This window comes from Crocodylus siamensis, chromosome 3 (assembly GCF_052110815.1).
Source record: "Crocodylus siamensis isolate JL-2025a chromosome 3, ASM5211081v1, whole genome shotgun sequence".
NCBI lineage: Eukaryota > Metazoa > Chordata > Crocodylia > Crocodylidae > Crocodylus > Crocodylus siamensis.
This window is the reverse complement of record NC_143397.1, coordinates 158,649,005-158,667,392: the sequence shown is the minus strand read 5'-3', so window position 1 is coordinate 158,667,392 and position 18,388 is coordinate 158,649,005. Positions and strand designations below refer to the sequence as shown.

At 40.8% G+C, this 18,388-nt stretch overlaps 1 protein-coding gene across 1 annotated transcript in view; it reads left to right on the top strand.

Annotated features, from left to right (window-relative positions):
* Positions 1-2,383: 2,383 nt before the first annotated feature.
* The window catches only part of DOK6 (docking protein 6), a 490,286-nt gene continuing 474,281 nt past the window's right edge, over positions 2,384-18,388 (top strand). The window contains exon 1 of the mRNA XM_090039593.1: positions 2,384-2,717. Within this exon, the coding sequence (XP_089895719.1) occupies positions 2,652-2,717 (66 nt within the window). The 5' untranslated portion in view covers positions 2,384-2,651. The remainder of the gene's footprint in view (positions 2,718-18,388) is intronic.

Here is an 18,388-nt window from a genome sequence, read left to right as displayed (position 1 = left end):
AATTGTTCCCCCACCTCCCTGGATTCTTCAAAACGGCATCTAGCATTCTTTCAGGAATCATTCATCTGGCTAGATCTGCCTCAAGGAGCATTATAATAAAAAACATGTGTATCCCTGCTGAGGGTACAGTATGTATGTGTATGGTAGGGTGTCAAGCTCAGAGTGACTTGGACTTTTTTTTTTGTTTTACTGTTGAGGCTTAAACAGCTTGTTTTATTAATACAGCGCTTCAGGGTGTTTGGCGGTGGGAACCAGTATCCATTCTGGAGTGGATAGGACAAAGGAAAAAATATCTGTGGGACACATGGTGAGTGCCCACACTCTGGGGAGACCTCTGTAGCCAGGAGAGCTAAAGGGTAGGGCTGGTAGGAGAATAAGCTACCTATAAGTGTTTAATTGCAATGGGACTGAGGAGCTGAATCCCCTAGTGTGGATTTCATAGATTTCATAGACATTAGGGCTGGAAGGGACCTCGGAAGATCATCGAGTCCAGCCCCCTGCCCAAGGGGCAGGAAGTCAGCTGGGGTCAGAGGATCCCAGCAAGATAAACATTCAAATTTCTCTTGAAGGTGATCAGTGTAGGTGCTTGAACCACCTCTGATGGCAGGCTATTCCAGACCTTGGGGGATTGAGACCCTCCAGCAGAGACACTCAGCTTGAAGAAAGTCTCTTGTGGGCATGTGTACATGAGGCACTTACTGCACATTAGCATAATAACTGGGGATCCTGGTTTTCTCTGATAAAAGAAATCCCTGCTTTTTGGATTTAAAGAAGTAACTGAAAATCCACATCTTTCCGTGATTAAAATGAAACACCACTGATACAGAGATATTAACTCACCCCCAAGAGATGTTCCTCAAGCTGGGTATCTCTGCTGGAGGGTTTCAACCCCTACTTGGGGATTTAGCCTCCTTAGTCTCATTGCAATTAAACACTTATAAGTGGCTAATTCTATTGAAAAGTGGATTTTGGGTTACTTTTTAAAATCCAAAAATCAGGGACTTTTTAACCAGAGAAAAGCAGGATCCCTGCTAATAATACTGCATAGTAGTGCCTGACAGCACAAACTGTGCCAACAGCCTACTGCACAGTGTGACTGGGCTAATGCGCAGTAAGCGTCACTATGCACTGGCGCTACTGCTCAGTAACTCTAGGTACCGTGCATTCAGTTAGTACTTTAGTACCTCTGTAGCCAGGAGAGTACCAAACTACATGCACAGTATCTAAGGCACATCAGTGAGCTTGTAGATGTGCCCCCTGTGTGGCAGGGTCTGGACCCAGCCTGCTGACTTGCACTTTTTGGGGGCTTCTGAACTGCCCAGTTTGCGCTGTACTAGCAGGCGTGTCCTGTGCCCCCTGAGGGTAGACGCCCCACAGGCAGCCTTCAAAGAAATTGCTGTTACTGTGTTTGTGGGGCAGGCCTAGGGTGGCCATCAAAGAGGACAGTTTGGCTTTCGGCTACTCTGTCCTCTTTTGAGGCAAAACCCGATGCCTTTACATTCTCTAAAAGAGAAAAGTAGAGGACGTAAAGGTGTCAGGTTTTGTACCGATAGAGGACAGAGGACAAACAGACTGTCCTCTCTGGTGGCCACCCCATGAACGACGCTTCACCCGTGAGCCTGGGGGGACACGGTGACCACCTGCAGGCGGAGGTGTTGGCAGCAGGGGGGGTGACGGTGGCGACTGGGGAGCTCCCGCAGGCAGCCCTGGTGGTGTTGGTGCCAGGCTGAGCGGGGAGCTCCCGCAAGCGGCCACGGTGGCGTTGGGGATCAGGGTGGTGAGCGCCAGCTGGGGGTTGGTGACCACCCACAGACACTGCCTGTAGCATTGGCGGAGGCCAGCGGCGATCGGGGACTGCCTGCAGATGCCACCAGCGGTGTCAGTGGTGGTGGGGGGCGGTGGCAAGTGCTCAGCGGCAGTGTTGGTGGTGCTTTCCGCAGGGGGTGCACATGCACCCGCGATGCCCAGGGGCCACCTAGGGGCAGCTGCAGCACTCCCTGCCTGGAGGAGGCTGGAGTCAGTGCCTTATTCCCTCCTTCCTTCTTCAAAGCTAATCGTTGACCCCAAGAGAGGTGGCTGGCCACGAAGCAGGCGGGCTGACGAGTTAGGATTTCACAAAAACGCCGGGGGTGGGGAGGGAGGGAAATCATGTCTTCAGCACCTGAAGAAGGGGCTACTCGGGACGACGGGGCACGAGTCGCGGCATCTTGTCAGGTCACCCCATGTCCCCAAGTGGAGGCGCAACCCGGGCGGGCGCGCAGCGCTGCGGGGCCAGGTCGGCGGCCGCCTGGAGGCGGCGGCGGCGCTGGCGCGGGGGCGGTGCCGGCGTCCTGCCTCCTCCCCCTCCCCCCGGCCGAGGGGCGAGGGGGCGGCGCCCGCAGCGCGCCCCGCCCCGCGCCGCCGCCGGATGGTGCGGGCCGGGCGCGGCGGGGGGAGCTGCCGCCCAGCCCAGCCTAGCCCAGCCCCGCGCCGCCGAGCCGGCTCCCGCGCCGGGGGCAGCGAGCATCGGGCAGCAGCGGCCGCCACGCGCCCCTTCCCCGCGTGCCCCCGGGCGGCGCGGCGCGGCGCCGCCTGCATGCGCGGGGCTCCCCCGGGAGCGGCGCCCGCCCGCAGGACAAGGCGGGCGGCGCGGGGAGCCGGCGGCCGTGGCCATGGCCTCCAACTTCAACGACATCGTCAAGCAGGGCTACGTGAAGATCCGCAGCAGGAAGCTGGGGGTGAGTGCGCTGCTTGCGCCCCCCATCCCCGGGCCCGCCCGGCTGCGCCGTGTGCTGGTGGCGGGGGGGCACTGGCAGTGTAATATATCCCCTCCCCTCCGGGGTGTGCAAGGGCAAGGGGGGACTTGGTTTCTGCAGGAAGGAGACGGGCAGGACCCCCCGCTCCCTCCCCCTGCTTGTGCCGGGGGCTGGTGTGCAGCCGCCTGCGGGCGAGGGGAGGGGGCGGCGGAGCTGCCTGGTGCGGGGAAGCGGGGGGCAACCGGGTCCTGGGGCGCCAAAGTTTGCAAAGTGCGAGCAGGTGCAGCCCTAGCCGGCACTTGGCAGGGCCCCTGGGGTGCGATGCCTTCCCGCCAGCACCTCTCTGGCACCGGGACCTGGCGGCCCCCCCTCTCGGGCCGCAGCCTGGTCCTGGGGGCCGCCCTCCTCTTCCGACTTGCCAGGCAGGCAAACCTGGCAGTGTTTACTCCTGGCGAGATGGACCTGGAGAGCGCATCCCGGTCCCTGCCGGGTGGGGACAGCCTCTTCCTGACATGAGAGCATCTGGGCAGGGGGGTGAGGTGAGGAGAGGAGAGGGGAGCTCTCAGATGCCCACCATGGCCCCGGGAGGAAGGGACGTCTCCAGGGCTGCTGTGCCGCTCCAGGAAGAAAGGCTAGACAATCCCTGCCACGGGTGTTGTGACAGGGGGAGGAGGAGTGCGGTGGTTCAGCCTGCACAGCCTCAGGCAGGTGGTAGTATAGGCTTAGCTATGGGAAGCAGCTGCAAGGAAACAAACACCAAATACAGAGGAAAAAAAAGAGTCTCTAGGAAAAATAAATAAATGAATAAATTAAAAAAAAAAATCCATCACCAAACTTCATACTGTGTGGGCGTGCGCCTGCTTGTTCCGAGAGCATTGGTGTCTTGCAGTGCCCTAATTCTGTAAAGGACCCTATTTTGTTAGTTTGTGAATTTTGTTTTTGATGAAGCAAAACATGAACCCTTCTGGGTTTGTTTTTTGTTAAGTATAAATGCCATAGGTTGTTATATGTAATGTGCTTCTGATTATAATCCACTCTGTTTTTAAAAGTCAGAGTGAAGAAAACATTCCCTCCCCTCTCTCTCCTTGTGTTATGGCTATGTACAGCAGGGACAGATCTTTCAATTGTCAGCTGCCTCATCCTCTCTTTCCTGCTTAACTAGAGCTGAAACTCTAGCTGCTGCTGAAGCTGTTTTTCACTGGGAGGGTAGTAAAGCACTGGAACAGGTTACTCAGAGGGATTGTGAGGTTATCCTTAGAGGTTTTTAAGACCTGGCTGGACAAAGCCTTGGCTGTGATGATGTAGTTGGGGATGGTCCTGCTTTGAGCAGGGGGTTAAGCTGAATGACCTCCTGAGGTCCCTTCCAAGCCTAACTTTCTTTGATTCTAAGGTATCCATGGATGGATCTATGATTTTTGGAAACAAAAAAACAAGCATCTCCAAGGTTGTGAAATAGGAGGAGAGAGACCAGGAGCAGTCACAGGAAGCAAAATTGCCTTCAGAAAGGTTAGCTTAACTAGTAGAACATCAAGCCCCTCAGGAGTGAAGACCAATGAGCCATTCAGGCAATTGCTTCCCTCTGCTTCGTGAATAGTAATGCAACACTTGCTGAATTATGGAGCAGAAATCAAAGCAGGGTGTTTCTGTCCTAGTTAGAAAATCGCCAACTCTGCATAATACAAACACCCCAATTTTGGGGGAGAAGGTGCATGTTGCATGTGGGGAAAACATGGTATATTTTCAAGTTAACAAGATGAAGTCTGATTATCCTATCTTGTATTTAAACTTTTTTTATGGAATACAAGAGCTCCATCCTCTTGTAAACGTGTAAATCGGTCTTAAAGGATGAAATAAATGTTTGCTAATTTTAATTTTTCTCCTCACTCAAAAAACAGTGTAAGGGGATACACCCTTCCTATTGCTGTTACCTCATCATGTAAGCTCTTACATACACATACCTAGATTCATCTTAAAGGGTTTTTTTGTTTCAATAATTCCATTTGTAAACCTGTTCCATAACTTGATTCCACCGGTTAGATGCTGGAAACTCTTGCTTAGGTGCTTCTAAATCAAGCAAATAATATTATATGCCATGTTCCATGTTTCTTATAATAGTTTCTTCCCCTTACAAAAGATATGCATTTAAATTTGTATAAAAATATCCACAGAATGTTGTCTCCTATAACTCAGATCTGGCAGAGCCCAGGTCACTAATGCTTGTTTTAATACCAAACCTGCTTAGAGCCCACTACCTTCTAGACGGGTAGCCAACCCATTAGAGAGATTAAACCAGTGCTTTTGCTCTATTTAGTCTTGCTTTATGGCTGAGTGAGGCATGGATGGGAATCAAACTAAGGGTACTATAATATAATGCAACTTATGGAGGGACAGTTAGATGTTTAGGTGGGTGAAGTAGGGTGTAATGCAAAAGAGAAATGCCACTCTTTTGATTTGAGAAACAAGATACTTATTTAATTTTAGGTTAGGAGCAAACTTTCTGGTGGAGTATTTAGTCTCTAGTAACCCTAGCCTTCTCTTACGTTCCTCATTAATTGCACACTTCACAGAAAAGTTTGTCTTGATGAGTGCTTTGTTACAAAACATGTCATTACTTTATTAAAAGTATATTTTGCTTTATTATTTAATGACCTTTATTGTATTAGTCCATTAAGCTAATTCTTACATTTGAAATATATTTTAATACAGGAAGCCTCGCTCTCTCCTATGAATGTTCTCATACCAACATCCTTTTAAATGTGATAATTTCACTGGGCAATTCAACTCTTTTTGCAAGGAATTAGGAGGCATATCATTCCTTGGCAGTCAGTACTATGAGCTCTTTAGCCATCAGTAAACTATTTCATAATAAAATGATTACAAGAGTTCATAAAGAAGGCATATATTGCTATCAAAATAAATGACCACATCTAATACCAGAATTTATAGTGACTTTTTGTTTCACAAATATAGCTATGTATTACAGTGATCATCATAGCTTTTTATTTTGCCTTATTTCTTTGCAACTACTGAGCCCTGTAGTAAAGTGAGCTTATGTCTCAAATGGGCTTTTGTGTACTTTCTTACTATCAAACAATTTTCAAATTGACTCCATTGTACATACTGTTTCTTTATGCTGCTGGTAAAAGTAGCTCCTTTTGAGGCGGAATGAGAGACAACAATACTACCTCAGAGGGAGACCTTACTAGCAATTCTGTTTTTTGTCAAAATCTGTCAACCACGACCATTGGGAAAATAATTGCAGCTGCTGCAAAAGCAGTGGGATATAGGAGAGAGTCACCTAACTAGTTTAACCACCCAGACTATCTCCTTATGTTGATTAAAAATGCTTTTTTTTAAATGTATGCATATAATATTTCCAGGATGCCCAGCAGCCTCAAGAAATATGGTTTATTAATATCTATGCAGGAAAATGTCTTAAGTGCATAGCATTCACAAGTATCTGAGGTCCTTAAAACTTGGAAGCTGTAGCTAGTGAGGATAATACTAGTAATTAAAATATCTTAAAAAAAAAAAATCAAGGTTCTCAATGACCTAAATATGTCTGTTTCTTCAACTTGCTCACATTACCACACTGATTGCTATTTTGTATTTCCCTAATACTACATAAAGGAAATATCTCATCTTTGCAGCTGTTACATTTGACCTGGGTGACCCTTTGTTGAAATAAATTTGATTGCAGTGTGGTATGCTGTTAGGATTATAATAGGTTACTTGTGTAGTATGGAATAGGACTATGCTGCTTTTGTTCTTTGTGAATCTTTAATATTCGTGTTATATTAAAATTCATATGACACAATTTTACACCATACTGGCTGTGCTCATGTGCTGAAACTTCCTTGTAAGGGAGTGGAATCCCTTTGTTGTCTTCTAAGCTGCAAAGATTTCATGCCTTGCTGAAGTGCTTTTTCCTAGAACGAAAACAGTTTGATGTCTCATTAAATAGTCTAATTAAAAATGGGTATCATGTCACTGCTGTGTCTCGTTTTGACCCATTTCAACCCTTATTTTATAGTCTCTTTTTCTCTTCTTTTGGCACACTTTGACTGCAGAACAAAAGAATTCTGAATAATGGAAATTTTCATTGAGTTTGTGAATCAATCCTGTTGTTTATGCATTTCCACATACTGAGCAGAATTATTTGCTGAGTGGTTCATTTTATACTCTAATGCTGTTATCCAAAGAGAAAATTGTACCTGCCAGTCAGCCTTGATTGAGTAATAAATAACTGGTTGCTGTTAGCCACTAAATGAAAAGTTTTACCATCCTGAGAACTATTTTTATTTTGTTATGCGCTAGTAAATCATTACAGGTAGCTTTTCTGAAGGTGAATGTAGTGTTTTCAGTGCTGCTGATTTCAGTGCTGATTAATTGAAGACACAGTTAATATTCAAGTGAACATGAACTCCAGGCTGCAGACTGATTCATCTTGAATCATGGCAGTAAATATCTTCCAAAATTGTAATATTTATTTACCTCTATGGCTATATTTTTTTCAACAGAAAGAGAATAAGTCTCCAAAATACACAGTGCTTTAGGTTATACTGATTGAGAACAAAAGCTGTGTTTTAACTAGAGGTCATTTGATGGATACAGTGAACAGGGTATAGGTTCCTTTACCTGCTGGGGTTGCCATAGCTTATTTTGAACAAAAGCAGCGAGCAACCTTGTTTTGTATTGGGTTAAATAAGATGTCTTGGGATATTTTCTTTCTATAGTTTATGCTATAGTCTATTAAGCATACTGTTTGTCATGATCATTGGAAAAATTCAACGTGACAGTTAGGATGTCAATCACATTTACAGACTAAACTTTAATTTAGGTTTCAGTAGATGAAAGCCATTCATAGGGTTCTTTTAATATAATTATTGCTTATAATTTAATTAACAAATCTCCATACTTCTAGGATTGAGGAGTCTAATTAGTTGTGGGTGACAGTACTTCTATTGTTATCACTGTTTCCTAAGACATGATGCTAAAAGGATTTTATGATCACCTATTAAAGCATCTAATCATATTTACTATATATAACTGATTATGTCATTTTAATATCAGTAATTACTGCTCTTTTTTGTCACAAAGATATTAAGTGCAAATGAATTCTTCCCTTAATGAGTTAATTAACATCAGCTTGGACCTTTTTCTTGCTAGAGTTGCATGAGTGGCTTTGCAGAATTAAATGTAAATGTATGGATTTCCAATCTGCTTATTATCTGCAGCACTGGTAATTTTGAGCTAAAAACAGTGATTTATTGACTAGAGAGAGAATTAGAAGCCATTGTAAATAAAAACAGGAGTTCCCATAATTTTTCAGTGTTACTGTTTCTGTTTAAATATGTTCATGATACACATCCATATTAAGTGCTTTTAAAGCAATGTACTTCCTAGTTTTTCTTGATGCTCCTGTTTCATTTATCTTCATGAGTTTTGCTAGTTAATGGCCTGCCAATTTCAGAATAGATGATAAAGATAAGCCAAGATAAACCTTGGCTTAAGTGGACAGTTTTCCTCTTTTAGACTGTATAATACCTCCATGCCACCTACATGTTATGGATGCTCTGGCATTTACTCTTGTGTAATGCTTTTGGATGTAATTCCATTCAATTATACCACAGCTGAGTAAAGATTATCCACCCTCAGCAGGACTGTGGGTTTGGAAGTCTAAACCACAAGATTTTATTTTAATTTAGCAATTCATATAACTCCACAATAAGTCAGTGATCTTATTTGACCTTTATTTAATGAGGTGATGTTTTTGTCTTACTGTTTTCTTCCTGGTAGAAATGGCCTGTATGAAAGCTGATCTAAAGGATCCTATTGACTTCAGTGGCTTTGGATGAGATCCCAAGAAAAAACACAAGCAAGATTACATAGACTCAGAATTTTCTTGCTATAAAGATACCCTTACACATATGGTGCTCCCTTATCATTTGAGTAATTATACAGCATGAGCCTGCCATGTGTTTATGCTTGAAGTATACAATAATAATGATTCATATCATTAAAGTAGTCAGTTTCTTCTTACCTTTCTAGAAAGAATTCTTGTGTCTTGTTTCATTCATCCAGATTTTTGCCAGGAGTGCAAAGTGCTTTCTACTTGTTGCCTGGCAACAACATATTTTTGCTCACATCAGTTGCACTTTAGTTTTATATATTTTTTTGTAACTAGAAAATTCTGAAAAGCACAGCATACGGTACTTCCTTTTTTGAAAAGATGAGTAAAGCTTTTATGAATGTCATCCTTTAGTATGTTTGTATTATTCTGGACTTGACAAAGCAATCTGCTAATTGAAACATTTTTCAGAAATGCTGTGATTCAGATGGTGTAGGTGTAAATAGACATAACAAGCAATGTAAAATATTTTGGTCATTGCAGGTGACTAAACTTCCATTTCTGGAATACTTACTGACATTGCTAAAGTTCTTTGGGTATCACGTGGTCCAAAAAACAAAATTATGGTCTTTTCCTTTACATTGTGTTCTTTTAAAGATTTTTAAGGTCAACCTCTGCAGCAGCATCAAACAAGATTCAGAACTGTGTTTTTTGTCTGGCTTTAATATTTGATCTACTGCAAATCTGCACTTACAAGTAAAATATATAGTTTAGCTTTAATAATAAGCTTGCTTTGCTTCTCTGAAAAAATGAGCAAAAAAAAAAAATGAGTTTTGAAATGTTGTGTAGGGGTCTTGTGTCTGATGGGCCAATACGGCAAACCATTCTTCATCCAAGTAAGTCCTATTTATAAGATTGGCTCTTTGGTGCTTCTTTCCCATTTCTCTGAAAAAATATTACATTAATAAAAGTGTTTTAAGAATGTCATGTTAAGCTATAGATAAACATACGTCTGAACAGTGACATTTCTTTTATGATCTGAACACAGTAAAACAATATGTAGTGTTAAATAGATGCCTCTTTTTTAATACTTTATTGCTAGTTAAAATGAATAAGCATACTAAAATGTTTAGCCAGAATTTTCACGTTTGAAGGAGTCCAGGATTGTATCCTATTGCTGGAAAAAAAACAAGTGAATTTATATGTATTCATATTTATTTAAATAGATACATATTATGTTTATGTTTACTTGATATAAGCCTACTAATGCATTTACCATATACCAACTTAGAGTCAAAGTGTGTTTAAGGTACAGCCAAAAAAGGACATCTTTCAAACTTAGCACATGCATTAAGGAGTGTACATTCTAAGATGGCTATTCTTAAAGATATATTGCCTAAACTCCTATATGAGTAAGCAAGATTATATTATGTCTGAGTACATAATGTAATTGGACTGTCAGAGAAAATGGGGAAAATCATTTGTAGAGTTAAAGGCCCATGCTGCAGTAGAGACTTTTTTTTTTAAATAATAGGGACTCACAAGTTAAGAGTTTTTGGCTGACCATGGCTACCATTGTAGTATTTGGGAAAGAGCCCCTTTCTTGGGGCTATCACTGACCCTGGAGGGTTTTGAAGATTTAAATTAATACCTTGAATTCTTAGAAGTTACTGAAAAATTCCTGTTTGTAAAGTACTGCTGAAATCTGCTCTTTTCTAGTAAGCTCTACTAAAGAAGTAAACTCCCACATTTTGGAGCATCTCTAAGGCTAGTTGTGTATGAAATGTGCCATGGTAATTCTATCTAGAGACTATAAAGGTACAAAGAATTATTTCATTGGAGAGAAATTTCCAAGTAATTCCATAGCACTGCAGATGCCTCTAAACTGGGAAATTTTTTCAGTGTGGACAAACCTTCTGAAAAATGGGACCATGTTCCTTTTCTGCTGCATCATCCAGTTGCTTATAAAACTAGCAACAATTCTTGGTTGAACTTCAGACAGTTCACACTCAGTAAAGTTCCAATAAGATATGGAGAACCGAAGCACTTCACTATCTGGGTCTGAGGGGGGAAAATTACATGTTGTTAGTGTACTACTGGGGTTTCAGCTCATGGTGCTCCAGTGTCTCTTCCAGCTGCAGCATTTGCTTGTTTTAAAAAGGTGGGGATATGTCTAATGATTGCAAGATATAGGTTGATTTAATGTAAATTGCTTCCTATTGTTCTGCTTCTCTATGCTGGAAAATTTCTTTAGAGGGCTCTGGTGTTTTACTTGTACTTTTCTGTGTTTTCTTCATATGGACTTCTCCTTCCCATATCTTCTTAGGCAATAGTTTCTGAATCTGTATTCATAGAATCGTTGGTGGCTTGGCATTGGTCCTAAAGCTCTCAGCATTTCTTTTTCCTATAAAGAATGAGGCTTCAGAGAATACAGAATTGGTCTTTTTTTTTTTTTAAAGAACATAATTATCTATTACTACGTTTGGACAGAGAACAGTGGCTGACCTTTAGGCAGTACTAAAATAAACCTGATGATGATGGTGGGTGATGATGCTTAGCTTTTCATTCATTCTGACTCTCACTTCCAAAATTTGTTCTGGATGATGTAAACTCATCATCTAGTTTGAATCTGGTTGGGGAATATTTTTGAGAGCACAAGGTTGTTGGGACTTCATGATACAACCATTATACAGCCATCATACATTCAAAAGTTCTTTGCGTTCTCAGTTAATTTAAGGTAGGATGTTATCGGTAATGTTTACATACCACCAGGGTTCTTTCAAAGGAAGTGCTTTTACTGAAAAAGTCAACCGTCTTGATTAAAACAATAATTATTCTCTATTTGGAAATGACTTCTTTAAATGTTGTTGTATTTGAAGATGAAAAGCTTTTCCCATACCAGAATAATGTAAACTGTGTTCTTGAAGCACTTAAAAGTAACCACAAAATCATAGGCAGCTATGGCTCAGTCCTACTGCTTGCAGAACAACTTCAGCCCTTAAATGAGTTCAAAGAATAAGTTGAGGGTGCTAAGCACCTTGTATGGTTGATAGGCTATAATGAGTAAAATAGCAGTGTTGTTTTTTTTAAGTTATGCTGTGTATATACCTACCACTTAAAGATTTTGTCTGAAAGGTTCAAAAATTTAGAAATTAGAGGGCAAGTTTATTTTCTTTGGTAACTTCTATACTAGATCCATGGTGTAGTCTCTCTTTTTAATTTATTCTCCAGGTGTCCATGTACCTATACTATTAGAGAGAGATCTAGAGGACTAAAATTTACAGAAACACAAGAAAAATAATTTTCAGGGTATTATTCAAACACAGCTTGTTTTTGAGAAAAACAAAAACCCCCCAATAATGTATTTTGAATGGTCACTTTTAATTATACAGTCCAGATATCATGATCAGGTGCAGTTTAAGGAATTATTCTTAACTGAAGAATTTTGCTTTAAAAGAGAGACTTTTTTTTTTTAGATAGCTAATCCTGGTTAAAATACACCACTTTTTTTTCTTTTGCCTCTGAAGAAATAAATATTCTTTGCCCAGTAAGGAAAGAGGTCCTAGCTCAGAAGAGCTTACCTTAACTGTGAAAAGAAAAAAATAATTTTGAGTTTAATTTTTATTTAAACTTTGCTTTTGTACACTTAAATCTAGGGCCACTTAAAGATACTTGTATACTACCAGAATGGTATAAAATGCGCTTAGAGTAAATGGGGAGGGGGCCCTCTTTATCTCACTTTCCAATCTGTAAACTGAGAGTAACACTTTCTTTCCCATTCCCTCTGTGAAAAGTGTGATCCACAAAAACAAACCAAAACCCCCCTTAAGATTCAGTGGGCTGAGTGCTCTGGTAGCTTTGCTTTTGTTAGACATGACCCAGGATCCTGGTTTTCACTGTTTAAAAAATCCTGAATTCCCTGATTTTAAAAAATAAATAAAAATCTCAAATATGCTGATTAAAAAACCCTAAAATCTACATTTTTTTCACAATTAAAATGAAATGCCACTGCATACCTATACTTATAGGTATTAGTTGAACACAATGTTTTATTGATAAATTTTAAAGCAACTTTGAAGCTTACCAGTACTTCAATTCTTATAATAAAATAAAATGTAAATACACATATATATTTTGGTATTTGATTTTGCTTTTTTTTTGTATCATGGAAAATCAGAGCTTCCCCTGCACCCTTTGCTTACCAGGACACAGGTCCAGTTGCAGCCCTGCTAGTGCAACTCATTACTGACTTGGGGGCCCCTTGCTGCCAGTGTAAGATGAAGGGAATGGGTGTGTGGGGAAAGGCGGGTGTGGGCGCAAGCAACACATGGGGAGGGTGAGGGGGGGGCACAGTGCATGTGCCCCCTCAGATTTGTACGCTCACAGCAGGGTGTAGGGCAGCAGGCTGGCCAGACCAGTTCTGGGCAGGAGCCAACTCCACGACCCAGCGGGCGAGATCTGGTGTTGGAGGGAACTCCCTACCTCCATGGCCACCAAGGTGAAGCATCCCCTCTCTGCCCAGTAACAATGGGAGGCAAAACTCCATGCTGGTGCCATGCCTCACCTTGGTAGCCATGGCAGTGCAGTGCTCCCCCCTGCACTGGGGTCTGCCTGCTGGGCCACGAAGCCAGCTCTTCCCAGGAGCTGGTGCAGCTTGGCTGCAGTTCTGCACCCACTCTGGGGGTGAGGAGGGGTGTGTTCCCCCCTGCCATGTCAACTGTGCTCCTCCGCCACAGCTCCTGCATTTCCCTGCCCCAGCCACACAATGCATGACCTAAGCCCCCTCCTCCACTTGCACAACCATAGATTTACCTGGAGAGATCGGCAGGAGCTGCGCTCCACTGCCAGGTTGCCACGTGCTTGTGTATGTGCACACATGCATGTGGTGCTAACTGCCCCTTGCCTCCCACTTCCTCAGCCCCAAAGCCCCAGCCATCCTCTTGCAGGCTGAAATGCTGAGATTTTATCCTTTAACACAACGCCCCCTCCCGGTTTTTTCTTTTTCCCCGCAGCAAATGGAAAATCTGGATCCCTGGAAATGACACTGTTGTGCAATTACAACATACATTCATTATCAGGCTCCTCTTTTTGGGCCCCTCTACATGTGCAGGTAGAGATGATGGAATATAATGAATCATCCACACATGCGTGGCAGGAGCTATGATTGTGGGATCCCACATTAGATTCAATCATGCTTTATAGCTCGTGCAGGATTGGGCTACCCCTATACCAGCAAGAAGATCACAGATGTTGCAGTCCCCCAACCTCAGGGTTGTATGAAACCCCCGGGATTGGGAGATTGCAGCTGGGCTATGTAGCTCTTGGACTCCAGCTGGGTCCCTGCACTGATGGGCATGGTGCGGGGACTCGGTGTCTGCTGCAGGACTCTGGATCCTGACAGCTGCAAGGTGTTGCCAGGACCCAAAGTTGGCAGGTACTGGGGCTGAGAGTTCTCGCAGTTTCAGGACTCCCAGCCCCAGCTGGGTATGGTGCACCCCTGTGGCATGGAGTCCTGTTGGCGTACAGGGCTCCTGCATGCAGAAGAGACTCTGCTACACATACAAATTAAAGCTTGACACCAACTGACTACAAAGTTAGTACATGTTTTTGAGGTCATATTTTTATAGCTAGTTGGAGCTTTTTATACTATGATAGGTACTTTGCGTGTGTAACTGGTCTCAAGGTAATTGTGCAATTAACCAGTTATTTGTGTGATACCTCTAATGTAGAGGGGGCCATAGACTCTGATGCTCATGCTGGAAAATTTCTGCACGTGTCAAAATTAAGGTGTTTTGGAAACTCTGTAGTCGTTTGAGTAGGTGTTCAATTTTCACATTTGGAGCAGAAATTTTCTAAGTTGGTTTTTTGCACTTCAGCACCTAAATTCTACCTTAGCCTTGTTTAGGTACGTAGACCAGGTATGGATATTCAAAAATCCCAAGACAGACTCGATCTAAATTATCCAGTTTTCTGTAAGTGGCATTGTTTCAGTTGGTATGGTGGAAAATTTTAGACTGGGTTCTGCCATTTTTAAACAAGTCTGTGTGCCGTGCTTCTGTTCAGTTTCCAGTATAGACCAGTTTCTGAGCACTCATACTAGTAAAGGTGTAATGTCTGTATCTGGCTGTAAAGTTCCTGTCTGGATTTTGTAAATATTTTATTCTGTATATGTACATTGCTTAGTACTGATCTTGGGTGGCTTCTCTAAATACTGCTGTAATACAAATTATAACCATTTTCAATCATTCAAAAGCATAAGAATTCAAATAAACTGAATTCCAACATTTTCATGGAGACAAAATTCACCAATACATTGTTGTAATTTTTATTAAATCATTATTTTCATAAAATATTCCAGTTTTGTTCTAATTTTAATAGTTATAATTTTACTTGAACTAATTTTGTTTTCGGTATTAAGCAATTAGTTTTATTTGTTTTTTTGTTTTTTTTTTCAACTTATTAATGCCATTTTAGGTTTCATTAACTTGTCACCTTAGAAGCAGCAAATCAGGAAAATATGAGCTAAATAGCCTTGATCTGTTTTCTTGTCACATTTGAGGGAAATATTGTAAAAGCTTTTAAGTTCTCAACACTTTGACACTGAAAAAAAACAATAGTATGTTGAAAGTAGAATTATTCTTATCTTTGGCTCAGCAAATATGTGCTAACATTATGATGAACACACTGGTGTTCTTATAGAGTACTGTCTTCCTTCCTTCCTTTTTACAGAGAATCCTGTACCTATATTGCTTATATTTTAGGTAGACTTTAGAATGTAACTGTTTGAAACAATGCAAATTATATAATGTTAACTGCTTTGCAGTGAAAAACAAGATCCTGATCCTGAAAAGATGTAAGCACCCATGAACTTAGAGCACATGAATAACAATTAATGCCTAACATTAGTATTTTTCATCTGCAGATCTTGCAGCACTGTACAAAGGAGATAGCTGTATTGATGTCAGTGGGATGCTGTGTGGGTTCAAGGATAAATTTGGTAGATCTCTTTGAAAGGTATAGATGCAGAAATGATTTAATTTCTCTACCTGTAGTACAGAATACAGAAGCTACTGGAGAATGATTTAGATTGGAAAATAAAATGGAAATGGTAAAGTTGAAAATGCAGGGAAAATAAAGCTAGGCAAATTAGACATTTTCCAAGGTAGTAATGCCAGCACAGCTTATTTTTGAGAAAAACAAAACAAAAAGATCCAATAAAGTATTTAGAATGGCCACTTTTACTCCATATGTAATCAAAATATTCTGATCCAGTGCATCTTAAGTAAGGATTCTTACCAACTTCACTAGGTTTTGCATCAGACCAGAAGGTCCAGAATGACATAATTCACTGACATAATGAATTACCAGCTTAGCATTGACTTAAAATAATATAAGAAAATAATATTTATTTCAACTCTCAAACACTTTCTGCACCTTATTTTTACTGTGGATTATGATACAAATGTAGCTCAAGCTGCTGTAGCAGAAGTCAGACATTGAAAGTGGGGCAGAGATCTTACTCTATAGGGTTCTTTAATCCTGCTGAAAATAACTACCGTATATCTACTCATATTTTAGTAAAAAGGCTGTTATGAGTTAGATTTGGTGTTTGTGGGTTGTTCCCTTTATTAAATCTTATTATACTATATAGCAGTATGTAGCCTGAAAGATCACTTTTATTCACCATAAGAAAACTGTGTAATTGGCAAAAAAGTCTTGGTAAATGTTTCAGATTAAATGAAAAATCAGGTACTGTGAATTTGTGGCATCCAGATCTAAATGCTTTGCAAAAAAAAAGTAGTAAAAAACTCTAAGCTTACATGAGATGTGCTAGAATAGAGAAACTCTGAGAATAATTATTCCTAAACATTCATGAGCGTTCATAAACAACTGTGTGAACTATAAAGACATTTAGCAGAGGAAAGAAAGTGCATAAAGAGGAAAAACAATCCTACTAAAAGCTGGCTGATGCATTCTATATGCATTGGAAAAAGAGTATTGAAATTATTTTTGTCATTCCAGCCCTTTTAGTAGAACAGAAGACTACATTTTCTCAAAAGAGTGGAAGCCACGATAGGAAGATGGTATCTATGCTGCGGGGCTGAAGGATTCAACAGACTTAAGACCTCACTGAGATCCCAAAATTATAACAGAAGTGACCATGTTGGGTCTGATGAAAGAGAAAAAAATTTAGATTGGTTATTGTGACAAAGCTGATTGGATACTAGGTAATATCAGTCCCAAATTATTGAAAGAAGTGGCAAACAAAGTAGCAAATCTTGTAGCGGGAATCTTGAACACGTTGATCAATTAGAGATATTATCCTAATATAGGATAATAGCAAATATAGTGCCTTTATGCAAAAACAAAAAAAAAAAGGGGGGGGGGGAGAATGAACCAAACCCAGTTTGAGTTCAATATTAAGCAAAGTCTTAAACAGATATTGAAACTGAGAGAATAATGAAGGACTTTAAAAGAAAATAGGATGGAACACAATATGTTGGTTTAATCCAAGAAAGAAGATGTCAGACCAATCTAATATTCTTCTATGATATAAGAAATGATTTCTTAGACAAGAACAATGCAATTGGTATCTGTCTAGATCTAAGCAATGTAGTTGTCATTGTGCTCCATGGAAAATTATTAGCTAAACTGGAAAAGACGAATGGAGCTGAGAACTCAGGGCGCATCCTACTTCCTAGATGAGTACCCCAACCACCAGACTTTGGGGAGGGGGGCAGGGGAAGGATGTTTGCAGGCACCTCTTTCTTTCCTTAGTCTAAGCCCAGCAGTTGTAGGTTTAGGCTGATTCAGTTCTGGGTCTCTAAGGCCTGCATATCCACTTCGGCACAATTTTGATAGTTGGAAACCCTCTAAATTTCAGTTTAAATTTGTTCATGACCAGCTTGAAATTATTTTAATTTATGTTGATATTTCTCTTATATTTAACATCTCTTCTCCCTTCCTGTTACTCATGCTAAACATTTATTTATAAAGGTAAACAATCCGAGCTCCTTCAGTAGCTTCTCATAAAACATATTCTTCATTCCCTTAACCATCTTAATTGCTCCTCTTTGTACCCCTTCCAGTTTATATTCAACTTTTAATATGTTTATACAATCTTATATGCTATATTATAAAGTTGCCTTCTAGTTCAGTAAAGTGTGTTTCTAGTCCAGTCAGCTTGCAAGAATTTCTACTTTTCAAAAATTTTGTTTTTTATACATGATGTGATCCTGAAGATCTGTACAGCCTGGTAAAGAGAAAAGGAGACACGGATATGATAGATTATTTTTATTTGTAATGTGACACAGTTAGACTTTTACAGGAAAATATCTTGCTACACGTTATTACTTATTAGTATTACAGTCAGCACCTGAGATACAAATGTAAATAATTTTGAAAATTAAAATAGGTCCCCTCCCCTAACACGTGTTCTTGTGCATTTTGAAGGGTTTGTTTTTGTTTAGGGATTTTTCTGTATTTGATAACACTTCCATTCGTTGTCAACTAGTGTTTTTTTTTTTTTATGATACTGGTTTTATGTAATAATATGTCAGAAAAAAATTAAAAGTAAGAATATGAAATTATAAGAAATGGTAATAGGAATCTAAACTCAAGTGTTGTATCCATTTAGACAGCCAAGAAAACATATGCAGCATCTATGTATAGGTCTGATTTATTACTAGGAACTATGGAAATTGATAAGTTTTAAGGTCCCTTTATAATACTAGGTAAATGAATACAGTAAATTTGGGCTAAATCTATATTTCGAAATCTAACTTCTGGCACAGTGGTTAAA